Source organism: Haliaeetus albicilla, chromosome 28 (assembly GCF_947461875.1).
Source record: "Haliaeetus albicilla chromosome 28, bHalAlb1.1, whole genome shotgun sequence".
NCBI lineage: Eukaryota > Metazoa > Chordata > Aves > Accipitriformes > Accipitridae > Haliaeetus > Haliaeetus albicilla.
The window spans coordinates 5,192,337-5,205,136 of NC_091510.1; the positions used below are offsets into that span (position 1 = coordinate 5,192,337).

Consider the following 12,800-nt stretch of genomic DNA (forward strand, 5'->3'; position numbering starts at 1 on the left):
TGTCTTAATAAGAATAGTGGGCAATCTCCTTTGTAGTCTGTGCAGCCCCAGCCTAAAACCTCCATTGTTACCATTACAATGTCTCCATGTTTTGCTATTTTGAGGTATTTTTGAGACACGCATATTTGCTGAAGGTTTGTAGATAGTACTTAATAACTGGTCCAAAGGGGCCATCCATTTGAAAGTCTATTTAGTTTCCAAATCACAAACCTAAATAATGCTGCTTAAGAAATTTTTATGACCTAACTGGAAAGTAAATTAAAGTTTTTTTTCTCAGATATTTTAAAGTTTTTTTAAAAAGTCTGTCTAGATTTTTTAACTGCATCATAAATCAAAGTACATACGCTGCAAATACTAACGAAAAATGAATACTTGCAGGACCAACATATTGTTTTCTTAAAATCTTAAATTATTTTAATGAAATTTGCACCTAAGATCCACAGGCAGTCACAGTTTTAATTCTAACAGACAGGAAATACTGTTATAAAAGTATCATTAAAATTCCTGGGTTGGGCTAATATAGTTAGGCTGGTGGACTCTCCACTACACGGAGCTCTGCTCTGGAAATACCTTTGTAAAAAATATGCTCAGACATGTTTAGATGGATTGGCTGTTTAGATGCCTATTCTGTGGACAAACATTATGCAGAAGGCCACACTATAATCCATAATGATTTTTGCTGTCCTTAATGCAGTAGTTGATAAGCTTGTTCTAGCTGTAATCTTGTTTCCCTGCTGCTGATTTCATGCCTCTTCAACTACCAGCATAAGCACCAGAAGAAACCAACTCTCGTCTGAGCTCAGGACAGTACTTGTCATTGGTGTGACCCCTGCTGATGGGAACCATTCCCTTCAAACCTAGAGATCAACCCTTCAAGAACACCACTGAATGCGGGATTAAACACGGGACTAAATGTTAGGCTTCGCCGTGCTTCTTTAAGCCGCTTCAGCATCACGAAGAATCCCTGAAATGCCTAAGTGGGCGTCGGGATCTTCTTCTTCCAGCAGGTCACCTCTGTGCGTTCTCCGTCTGCCTGACCATGGGGGGACCAACAGCCCCACGCTGACCAGCACGGGCTGTTCTGGCAGTCGCCGGTCAGTGCAAGAGCCCATAGACAGCAACTGTGGACAAGGGAGTTCTGAAATTATTTCAGGCCTTCCTAAAACTATACTGCAGGCCAGAAAAGAAAGCTCTGGGAAGCAGAGAACTATAAACCTTTTTATCACCCCTCCCGTCCCAGCTGCACTATGAAAAACTACAGGAGAGGTAAAAGATTTGGAATTTGAGGTGACATCATTTGATTGCAGAGCATGACAACAAATGGTTAAATCATTCTTTTCACTTAAAAGCTCCTTTCACTTTAATATTATTGCTAATAACTTTCCCATGCAGGATTGCAATGTCTGATTGTTTATCTCATCTATATTAGCCTCTCCTGTTTTATTCATAAGTGCATACAAATGAAAAAATGGATGTGTAATAATGGTTATGTATAACTCTGTTGCAAGGAGCTCTCTATTGACAAGCTTGCAAATAATCTGCTTCTATTGTCTTAAATTTTTGTTGTTACTGGATCCACACTGATTGCTTTGTTAAAAACAAGCACCCCTGCCACACCTGCTACTATCCCTCTTGAAAAAAAATTCATCTTTATAAGAAAAACAGATTACTATTTTCTGAATTTGCTTTTCATCTGCTACATGTGCACGCTGTCACATGTTGTTTGCTGAAATCAAAGCAATAGCATAGGAAAAGCCTTCTGTTGAATCTGTCCTGGCCAGATTCCGGTTTCTGCCACCTGAGGCTCACGCCACAAGGAGTATCTTCTCTGTGAGTAGTCCCTTTGAAATCAAACTTACCCCTCACAGAGCAAGCCTTTTCCTGTAGGGAGCAAGAGCAGCAGAGTTTTGTCATTTTAAGATGTCACGAGTTGGTTTTCCTGAAATTACTTTTGCAGAACGTGCCGTAGTTACAACCAATGCTGACAGCTTCCCCTTGCCCTCTGAGTCTTTCCATCCCCTCTCAATCTTCCTGCAGCGGCAGAAATGTTTGTCAGGCTGTTGCTGGACTGCAGAATGGGACTCTGGCTTATGCCAGTTATCCTTAAACAGGACTCTACTTGTGTGAGAAAGGGTCTGAGGAATTTATTGCCTGATAGACCAATCTACAAATGCAGAGTGCGTGCATGTGTGTACGTGTGTGTGTGTGTGTGCACGCATGAGCATGTTGAAGGGAGAGGGGGGGGTTCCCAGTGTGGTCACAAATCAGACTTTTGCCCTTTCTCTGACTCATACCAGTCTATCTTACACTTTCGTAAGCAAGACTTCTCCATTTTGGAAGAATATGTGACTGACTTCTTCACCCCCACACTTTTTCAGGATAAAACACTCATTGCTACAACGCTGCGGTTACTTTCAATGTCATAATGCTGGGTTGAGAGAAAGGCTTACAATCAGAGCTGGAGAGCCCTTACCCCTGCCTCGCTGCAGAGTGCTGCTTTACAAGTGGGCAGGATCTGTAAGACATCCCTGAGCCCAGGTCTGAGCCCCAGCTCAAGTCCAAACATGTCTTGTGGCAACACAACATGAATGGCAACCCGCTCTCAAGGACTGGCTTTAGGGAAATAAATCAGGCCCAAGATACCCCTTGACAGGCACCAAAGGACACTCACCCTGCAGCGAGAAGGGGGCTAACGGCTTCTGTCTCCGTCTTAATCCAAGTCAAGCAGCCAAAGTCCTTCCAAGAAGGACTCCAGTACCACCGCCGTAGCTTGAGGGATGCCTGCTTGAAAACTTGACAGAACAAGGTGGGAACTCACAACCAGGCGCTGGGGTCTTGTGGGGAGCAGTGTGGACGTGCAGGGCCGGCTACGGACTGTCTGGGTTACACCTGCCTCCTGGAATAGCAACTTAATGTCTCTACAGCTGTAACTACATATTCAGAGCAAAGACTGAAGAGAGCTAAAACATTAATAAATGTTTTATGAATCCCATGGTAAGCTTTCCTCTGCAGAAAGAAAAACAAAGAGACAACCTCGTGCTATACGCTTTCAAATGCTTGCTAAATGACAAAAATAATGTGGCATTTTAATAACATCAACGTACACTAAAAATAAACTTTATACATAGAACGGATTGTTGATATATTTCATGTACTGCAAACGGGACTCTTCAGCTAACAGGTGAGAGAAAGCTTATGCCAGTCTAAGGCACATATACAGCTTTTTGGAAACAAATACCAATTATTTCTCAACTGTTACTTCTTTATTAGGTCAATGCCAAACAGTGCAAAACCATAGCTAGAACTGACAGTGGAATAGGAAGAGAACAGACTTAACGCTTTTCTATGCTGAAAGGCTTTAACAAGATGCCACATAAAAAGCCTGTAACACCTTCACACTTTCTTGCATTTCCTTATTCCGTCAGGAATTGTTTTTCCCAAACAGGAAAAAAAAATTTAAAAATCCATGCTGTACATGTAGTGTATTTATTTTCATAAACAAATACGTATTAATTCAGATTTTAGGACCAGAACAAATTTTTTAAAAATCAAATAATTCTAATTCTTCTCCTTTGAACTCTTGAATCTTCCCACTTACCATAAAGAACACTCAGTAGCTTCCTTCAGAAAAAGCTGGGAAAAGAGCGTGTTGCAATAGTTGCAGGGTGTGTATGTGTGTGTGTGGCATAGATAAAAGTAGTTGTATTTCTATTACTTATTTCCATTATGACAGAACTCACAAAGTGCTAGGCTCTCTCCAAACCAATGGCGAGAAACAGTTCCTGCCAAAACAACTTGAAAGAAATGTTGTAAAGGTTGCATTGTATTGCTTAAAAGTTAGGAAATATCAGAAGCTGGGTTGCCAGTACAACCTTAGTTCAACCCTTTTGTGCATATTCATTATGATCCAGTCTTTAATTACATGATCACATACTCTTTTTCTTTATTTTCTCTCCCTAGGGCCCCTGCTTCATTTAAAGTATCAGATGGGCTGAATACGGCAGTTGTTAAATGTTTACATTTATCTTCTTCAGCACCCTGCCGTTAAGGTATTGGCGAGTATCTTGCACTATTGACCAGGCAAACTGCCTCCTCTGTGCCTGGAGCTGCAGAGGCAGGAGTAGCCAGCTAGGACCTGGCCAGAGAAAGCAAGAACTACTTCATATATCCCAAAACGGACAGGCGCCGAAGAAGTTCAGAGCAAAACAGCAGATCAGTGAGACACGCTGGCATACTGGCAGGAAGCTAAGGTACAAACCAGCAACAGGCTAAGGCACGGCCAGTTTCTCTGATGTTCTCCACTGAAGCCCTGTCAAGGAAAGCTGACTTTCCCTGATCCTGGGAGCTGTATGCCAAAGTCTTCATCATCGCTAAGAGCCTGCATACTTTAAAGATGAGGATCTTTGGGAGCATTTCACAGCAGGAAATGGCAGCAGCTCCTTTGCTATCCCACCACAGCACTGAGATGGAGGCGGACTTGCCTAGACTGGGAAAACAAGACGGTTCTCTGCATCAGCTGCTCCTGTTACCTCGTTCCCTCCCACAGCTAGGGATGAGGTCCTGCTGGCAGGCATCTCGCAGAGCCTTGGCCTCGAAGTTACACTTGAACTGCTTGCTGGCTGCACAGTAAGAACACCGAGGTAGTTCATTCCTCACTAGTCGACTGGATCTGTATGCACAGATTTTACCTTCCCATAGACAAGACCCTCTTTATGCATGCTGTAACTGTCTGGAAGCAATAGGAACTATCAAAACTTCTTGATTGCTAAAGGGCTCTGAAGGTATTGACTTTGCAGGAGATCTGAGGGAAATTCTTTGATGGTCTAGCAAGTTTTTTTTAAAAAAAAAAGAAAAAAATCTTTTCAATTTCCTCCCCTCCCAGAGTGTGGCATGAGGTGCGTGCTGCCACATTATGTTCTTAGAATTACAATTCAAGGGGAATGATTCAAATCTGAACCGGACAGCCTTGCTGTCTGTAACAGTTACTGCTGTAGCAAGCTGAGGAGAGCTTTTTAAACCTCATGCTTTGGGGTGCTACTACATAAGACCACTTATCTACTTGGGAGTTCCTAAAACTCCTTCTCAGCATTTGATTCTGGCTGCAACTAAGTAGAAGAGATGAGAAAATGGCCCAGATAAAGCTCAGGTCCAAGCAAAGGTGGCAAACATTATACTCTTTTTTTTTTTTTTGGAAGTATTTCCAGTAGTTATTTCGGTGTAATTGCAGTGCTCTGAGAATAATGTTGATTTTGCACAAGAGAAGTGGTATTTTCCAGTAGGATAATGGACGTTGTTGTGAAGGGGCAGAGAAGCGTCAGCTGCTTCGAGGTTTGAAAGAGCAAATTCCAACCTATAAGCAGAGCAGAAGTGGCAGCTCTGGACACACCTCACATACACTGTGGACGCACTGAGAAGAAGGGACGGTTGGCACCTATGGAGCAGCAAAAGGAGGGGCCAGGTTGGCAGCTCCTCCCTTCTCACAGGACAGAGGGACAGTTCATGAGCCCTAATGTAACATTCAGAGGTTTAGTGGGGGGAAAATAGATGAGACTGTGCTGTAAAACCCACACCAACATTTTTAGTATGCAGTAAAGCTGTGAGTTTGAGCTCTCAGAATTATCTTTTGAAGGTGTTTTGCAGGTCTCCCTTGGGTATAGAGAGTCAAAGACAGTCTCTTGAGGCTGAGAGTCTACAGTAGAATAGATCCTGAGTGCAGAGAAAAGACCAAAAGCGCTGTTCAGGCACACCTCTAACACCAGACAAGCAAAAATGGTGTACTTTCATCTTTTATTCAAATTATTTCACACGTGTATTTTTATATATTTCATTACTGAATTATTTTTACTGAAAAAGAAATCTTAGGATTTAATTGTGTGTTATTGCTGTGCCTTTAATGGCCTGATTTCTGATCTTTGACTGGAAGAGCTGTACATGTAAATACCAGGCTGTGTTTCATTAGCAGTTTTGCATAGGGGCAGGGCATATACCCCAGGGGAAGAGTGAGTTTTCTATCAAAGAAGCTACACTTTATGTTTTTAACAAAAAGAAAGAAAAAAAAAAGGAGTTCTGCTGCTTCTTTCATCTCCCCTTTGGTTCTGCAAAAAGGGACACACATGGCATTGGGAGGCTCGAGGCTTTACACTCCTCTTGGCCATCGCTAGCTGAGTAACGTACCTCAGTCCTCCCATCCACCTGGGGCTTTTCCCCTTTCAAAGCAAGAAGCAGAAAAGCCGAGATAACTGTACAATCCCGAGGGCGAACATACCACTCAGCAGCGCGCATGAGGTGCACAGAAGACTACAAGTTGTTGTTTCTGGGGTGTCCTCAAAGAACCAGGGCTGAGGTTCGGCCCGTGGCCGCTGAGAAGAAGACGCTTGCCCTGCTGACCAGCCGTACCCTTCGCTTGGCTTGCCCCCATCCCCTTGGTGGCCCACCAGCTGCCCACAGGCCCGGCTTTCCTCAGGACCCTCCCGGTGGGACACCCCGCTGCGACCACGGTAAACGACCCCGAGGACAAAAGCCACGCTCGGGCCCACCGGGACAACTTTTTAGGGGGGAAAAAGCCACATCGCCTCGGCCGGCTGTGGGGATCAATAAACCCCCCCCAAGGTTCTCTGCCCGCCCCTGCCTTGAGGTGGGCGCTCCGCGGCGGGGCAGGGCCGGCCAGAACGCACCGGGAGACCGGCGGAGGGAGTCGGGCCGCCTGCCATCCCTCACCTCGCCCCCCCTTCTTCTTCTTCTTCCTCCTCCTCCTCCTCCTCCTTCCTCCCGCCCGCCCCCGCCGCTGACGTGGCTCTGCTCTCCCCAGATACAGCGCACGGCCGCCGCTCTCGCCTCCCTCCCGACACCGCAGCGGCGGGCACTCGGCGGCTCTATCGCCCTCTTACGCGCCCCGCGCAAACAAACAAAAAAAAAACCCAAACAAAAACCCCCAAAACAAACAAAAACAGGGGCGGCCGCCGCGGAAGGCGGGAAGCCCTCACAGAGCGGGCGGAGGCGGGAAGCCCTCACAGAGTGGGGGCGCGCGCGCTACCTCCCCCCCTCCCCCGGCCGCGGCTCTATTTGTTTACAATCGATTACGTCACCCCCCCCGCTCAGCCGGCCCCGCCCCCTCCACCGCCCATCACCATGGTGCGATCGCCCGATTGGCGGCGGCGCGGCCCCCTCCCCCCTCCCCTCCCCACCCCTCCCTCTCGTCTCCCTCCTCCGTCGCCCTGACGCCATTTCCGCCCGTCGGCGGCTATAAGATGGAGCGGTCGGCGGGCAGCTCCCTTCGCCCCTCGCAGCAGGAGATGCGGGGTGCGCTGCCGCGGCCTCCCCCCTGCCGCAGGAAGAGGAGGCGGAGGCTGCCGCCCCCGGGATGTGATCTGGGCTCCGCCGCCCGCTCCTCTCCCAGTTAGAACCGCTCCGAACCCCTGCTCGCCCCCCCTGCCCCTCGCCCCCCCGTCCCGTCCCAACGCCGGCCGCCCCCGGGGGGAGAGCTGGCTGCCGCCCGCCGCCGCCTCCATGCATCCCGCCCTGTACACCCGGGCCAGCATGATACGCGAGATCGCCGCGGCCGTGGGCTTCATCTCCAAGTTCTTGCGGACCAAGGGGCTGATGAACGAGCGGCAGCTGCAGACCTTCAGTCAGAGCCTGCAGGAGCTGCTGGCAGGTGAGCCGAGCCGGGGAGCCAGCCGCCGTGCCGCGGACGGAGGTTTACCCCCCCCCCCCCCAGCCCCGGGCCGTCGGGGCCGCAGGTGGCACCTCCGTCCGCGGCCGGCCGGAGAACGGGGGTGTGTGTGGAAAAAAAGGGGAAAAACAGCCCCTCCGAGGGGCTGGAGCTGCCGTGGTCCCATTCCCGGGACCCCCCTCCTCGCCCCCGGTGCCGAGCAGGCCCCCGGCGGGTGGGGGGAGGCAGGAGAGGGCTGTAAACAAAAGGGGCTCGGGCGTCGTGCAGGCAGCCCCCCCCCGCCTCGTCTCGGCTTCGTAGACAAAGCTTTCGGAGCAGCCCAGACTTGGGCTCTGCTCGCAGGGCTCAAACCGCCCGGTTTCCGGAAGGAAAAATGCTCCAAAGTTGCTTTTTTTAAAATTTTTTTGTTTGTGGTCAAGTAAAATTCAGCGGTGGACGATGAGTTTCGGTTCCCCTTTCTTCTGGAAACATCTCATAGCCACCCGACAAACCCTGGTTAGGATCGAATACCGACCGAGGGGTTTCTTCGCTGCCCTGCGGGTTTTGTAATCCCGAGCCCGTGTCCCAGTGTGCTTAATGGTGGCTACAAGTAGCCTCAGACCGATAGGGTTTTGGGTGGGATAAAACTCCTAAGGTAAGTGAAGTCATTGGTATCTCGTCCTGGAAAACAGGCTGGGAAGAGCAGTGGTGAAATACAGCTTGAGTCAGTCGGTAAATGCTGCCCAGCTCCTTCCCTAGTTATTTTTGGGTGCTCTTAGAATGTGAGGAACTAAGCATGGGTGTGATCTCAAGAGGATGCTGGAAAGGTGCTTTTTGCCTTCTTGGTTCATGCAGTTTTGAAGCCCTTGAGTTTTTCTGCTATGTATGTAATCGCGTCTGTATTTTTGTATTTGTTTCTGCGAATGCCAGGAAGTTGCACTTCACTCCTTTCAGATGGCAGATGTTGTTCTCTGTATATGGTAGCATGAAACAGTAACTTTGTACATGAGTACTTCCCAAGGGACGCTGCACTTCTGCAAATCCTCAGCAAAAATAAAGGCTATAATGGTTTTTCGAGTCACTTGATGCTAAAATAATAAGCTTTTCAACATCTCGAGGTGTGAAATTTGCGAGAGAACAATGATCACTGTATGTCTTTTTGAGCACAGAGTTAAGGAGGATAATCTTTTTTAATTTTTTTTATTTTATAGAACATTATAAACACCACTGGTTCCCAGAAAAGCCATGCAAGGGATCAGGTTACCGATGTATCCGAATCAACCATAAAATGGATCCTCTCATTGGACAGGCAGCACAGCGGATTGGATTGAGCAGTCAGGAACTGTTCCAGCTTCTTCCCAGCGAACTCACTCTATGGGTTGACCCGTATGAAGTGTCCTACCGTATTGGAGAGGATGGCTCCATCTGTGTGCTGTATGAAGCTGCACCAGCAGGAGGTAGCCAAAATAACACCAACATGCAAATGGTAGACAGCAGAATAAGCTGTAAGGAGGAACTTCTCTTGGGCAGAACTAGCCCTTCCAAAAGCTACAATATGATGACTGTATCAGGTTAAGATATAGTCTGTGGATGGATCACCTTAAAATGGATGGATAAATTTGGTTTTTACTTTGGGTGGGCACCTCTGGGGATGGATTATGGAATTTAAACCATGTCACAGCTGTGAAGATCTGGCACGCATTAGAGTGGTATACTTTAAAGTGACAGTGCCATAGTTTGGACAGTACCTTTCAGTGATTTAATAGCCTGTGAGTCAAAATGATTGCAACTTGCTAGGGAGTGAAGAAGATCTAGGAAGGGTCAGTTTCTCCAAGACATCTTAATTTCTACACCAATTTTCAACCCCAATCTGTATTTATAAAGTGATTCTCTGCAGTAGGTCTTGCAGAGTAAATTTGCACTATTACATTTATTAATTGTTAGCATTTTTGGCAGCTCAGTAACAAGACTTATTGTTATGAACACCATAGTACTGGAAATTTTATTTTTCAGACTTTTACCTAGCACTTACAAATATGTATAAATGTACATAAGATAAACTAGTAAGGATGACCTGGGGAAATGGTCACATCTTTACATTGGCCTCAGAAGTAGCAAGTGATCAGAATCTGCCATGGCAACAGGCTTTAAAAAGACCATATAAAGACACTGTCTGAACTGTGGTGTTAGCACCAGCCAGCTATCTGTACATTTGCTAGCTTGTAGTTTTCTAAGACTGAGTAAACTTCTTATTTTTAGAAAGTGGAGGTCTGGTTTGTAATTTCCTTGTTCTTAATTGGGTAAAAGTCTTTTCCACAAACCACCATCTATTTTGTGAACTTTGTTAGTCATCTTTTATTTGGTAAATTATGAACTGGTGTAAATTTGTACAGTTCATGTATATTGATTGTGGCAAAGTTGTACAGATTTCTATATTTTGGATGAGAAATTTTTCTTCTCTCTATAATAAATTGTTTCCTATCTTGGCATTTTAATTAATCTCTTGTCGTGATTACATAGGATCAGTTAAACTATTTTTGTCTCACAGTAGAAATGAAATAGGTACTATAAAGGCTTAAGAGCATCAATGGCACCCTGATGCTAGGGAACACGTGGTACAGACATGGATTAATGAAGACCTCGTATATAAATGCTTGGGAAGTTTAGGGAAACACAATGATGTACATGTCACTTTAAACCTTTTAAAATCAGTCAATGTGGAAATAACTCCAGGGCCAGTAATTCCAGGATATGAGGAAAAGGTACAGAAATAACATCCACCAGAGATGACTTGAATAAATCCAGAGGATTAAAGTTTACTTGGCTTCCTGATGAAGGATATAGCAAACCTAAATGTCCATTTTGACCTACTTGCTCACAAGTTCTCAGTTGCTCCCTGATGGATTCCCTGCTCAATAAGAGTTTCTGGGACAAATGTCCCTTAGCCTTAAGAGCAGGTTAACCACTCTACAGAAAGGTTGCTCGCCTTTTGCTTTCTTCAGATGCAAGACTTTCACTTTAGAAATCATTAAGATGGGATTCAACAAAAGGTATGTAGATCTTTTTTCCCAAACTTAAAAGGTTGGTTGAGGCAAAGTGAGAAGCCCATACTTATATGTGTATTCAAAGTTAATGAATGATGTGGAGATGTGATTCACTTAAGCACCACACTAATGTCATTTGTATACAGCACAGCGGTTAGTTACACTTGAGAAAAATTCCTTACCACTTTCTTCACACTTGTTAAAGTGCTGGAGTAAAACTCAAGAACTTTCTGTTCCTTACCTCCTGTGTACTTTGTTCAGTGAGTGTTTAATAAAAGGCCTACCCAACTTGGTCACTTCAGTTATGAGAACTGCAGCTGTTGCTCTGAAGGAAAAGAAAACAATCATTACTTGCCAACTAAACTTGCTAGCTATGCATAGAACTGAGCTTCATACTTGCCATGCGTTGTGGCAGCTCCTGCTCAACTATGAGCCTTTACAGTGTGGCGATAGTAATGTGTTGTATCTCCAGTCCAAACCTTTGTCTTCTGATCTGTGCTATAACTGATTATATATAAGCAAAATATAAGATGGAACTGTCTACTTTTTTTTTATCAATTTCTTTCCCACTGTTTGGTGTTGGTTTTTTTTTTTTTTTTTTGAAAGTTCAGCTTTACAAATACTATTTTTACCATGATCTGCATATGTATGTCAACATTCAGCACTTCAAAGCATTGCTAGGGCTTCTCCAGTACTATCACTTTCTGGCATAGACTGGTGGAAGCATAAGTGCTCCTGAAGCAGGGAACTTTAAAGAGCTTGCTCAGGATCTGGATCTGGCAATAAGAGATCTATCACCAAAGCTTCAGAATGAGCTTGCTTTACAGCACAAGGGTTACTCATGTGTAGAGTTAAAGTTTAGGTTCACATCTTGATACCTTAAAAATTCCACTATTTTTAAGATGACACTTTCAAGTTGTTAAGTCTGTAAGCAAGATATTTATTCAAGCAACAGGAGTACTCAAAGACATTTCTGTTGGGTTATGTGTCTGCAAGCAGCATAAGTATATACAAATAGAAAAACGTTGAGCTTGGCTTCGTGTAAAGCTATATTAAACTCATGAAGCTCGTTGCTGACTGAGCTGTGCTTGGTGTATCATGGTGCTGCCTATAGTCTTTTCTGCTGCACAGTACGAACAGCATCAGAAAGGGTGGCTGTATAGTTGGTCTTTGACATGCACATTATGAAAGCATCAGCTGTCGGTACTTTCTTTTTGATAAGTTAAGCATAGCTTTGCGAGGCAACAAGTATTCCATCTGCGAGGCCGGCATGTGACACTGAACCAAGAATGAGCCTGCTCCCTTAGATGGTTAAGATTTTAGTCCTTTTACGGTAGGGTGCTTTCATTCATGACATAATTTTTAACTGCAGCTGTAACTAGTAATTGGTACAACCTGTGTCCTCAGAGTTGTTGGGATTTCTTCCAGCTGGAATTTAAATATCACACAATGTGCCCTTGTCTGATTTTGAAAGTACTTAGCATACTGTGGCGGCAGGGCATACGAAGGACTCCTGAGAGAAATGGAGTATGTCTGTAAGAGGAGGCTGTTGCCAATCCTATGTTTTGGTGCAGGTAGAACAAACAGTGCACTAAGCTAAATGCTTGCCACTTCTGAATTTCATTTAAGGTGCCATTATGAAACCAGCAAGGCTTTTATTTTAACGCAAATACTAGAGATGAGAGAGCAAGATTCAAGACCTGCTTGCCCAGTGCACATTAGTTAAATTAGTTGGACTTTCCTTGTGAAGCACTGAATAATCCTGTTGTTCTGTTGGTGTTCTGAGGGCAGGCTCAGCTGTTTGCAGCTTTAATGTTACAGCTCTTCTTAGACTGACGGACCAGTCTGCTAAGACTTTTTGACCATTCAGTGAATGTCTTTTTAAAGTGTACAATTGCCTCCTAGTTTATGTCAGGTGAGCAAATGTTTCTTTTTCTCACAGCATGTTCCCCCGCTGTGCTATGTGTGGTATCAGATCCTATGCACTCGAGTTTGCTTTTGTATTTCATGTTTGGTAACGATGCTCCTCCTATAAAGACTTGTATTATGTGTATCCTGTAAGAATCTCTGTTGCTCTGTTCTCTTTGCAGTTGTGTGTTTTTTTC

General features: G+C 45.2%; 1 protein-coding gene across 1 annotated transcript; it reads left to right on the forward strand.

Moving 5' to 3' along the window:
* The first annotated feature begins 7,257 nt into the window (after positions 1–7,257).
* On the forward strand, positions 7,258–10,146 carry BTG1 (BTG anti-proliferation factor 1). The gene is made up of 2 exons (XM_069773460.1): positions 7,258–7,654; positions 8,863–10,146. Exons 1-2 carry the CDS (start codon positions 7,507–7,509, stop codon positions 9,225–9,227), a joined length of 513 nt encoding a protein of 170 aa, XP_069629561.1. The 5' UTR covers positions 7,258–7,506; the 3' UTR covers positions 9,228–10,146.
* The last annotated feature ends 2,654 nt before the right edge of the window (positions 10,147–12,800 follow it).

Coding starts and splice junctions, on each gene's coding strand:
- BTG1 (XM_069773460.1), top strand. CDS start 7,507: ATGCATCCCGCCCTGTACACCCGGGCCAGCATGATACGCGAGATCGCC. Junction 7,655..8,862: donor CCTGCAGGAGCTGCTGGCAG/GTGAGCCGAGCC, acceptor TTTATTTTATAG/AACATTATAAACACCACTGG.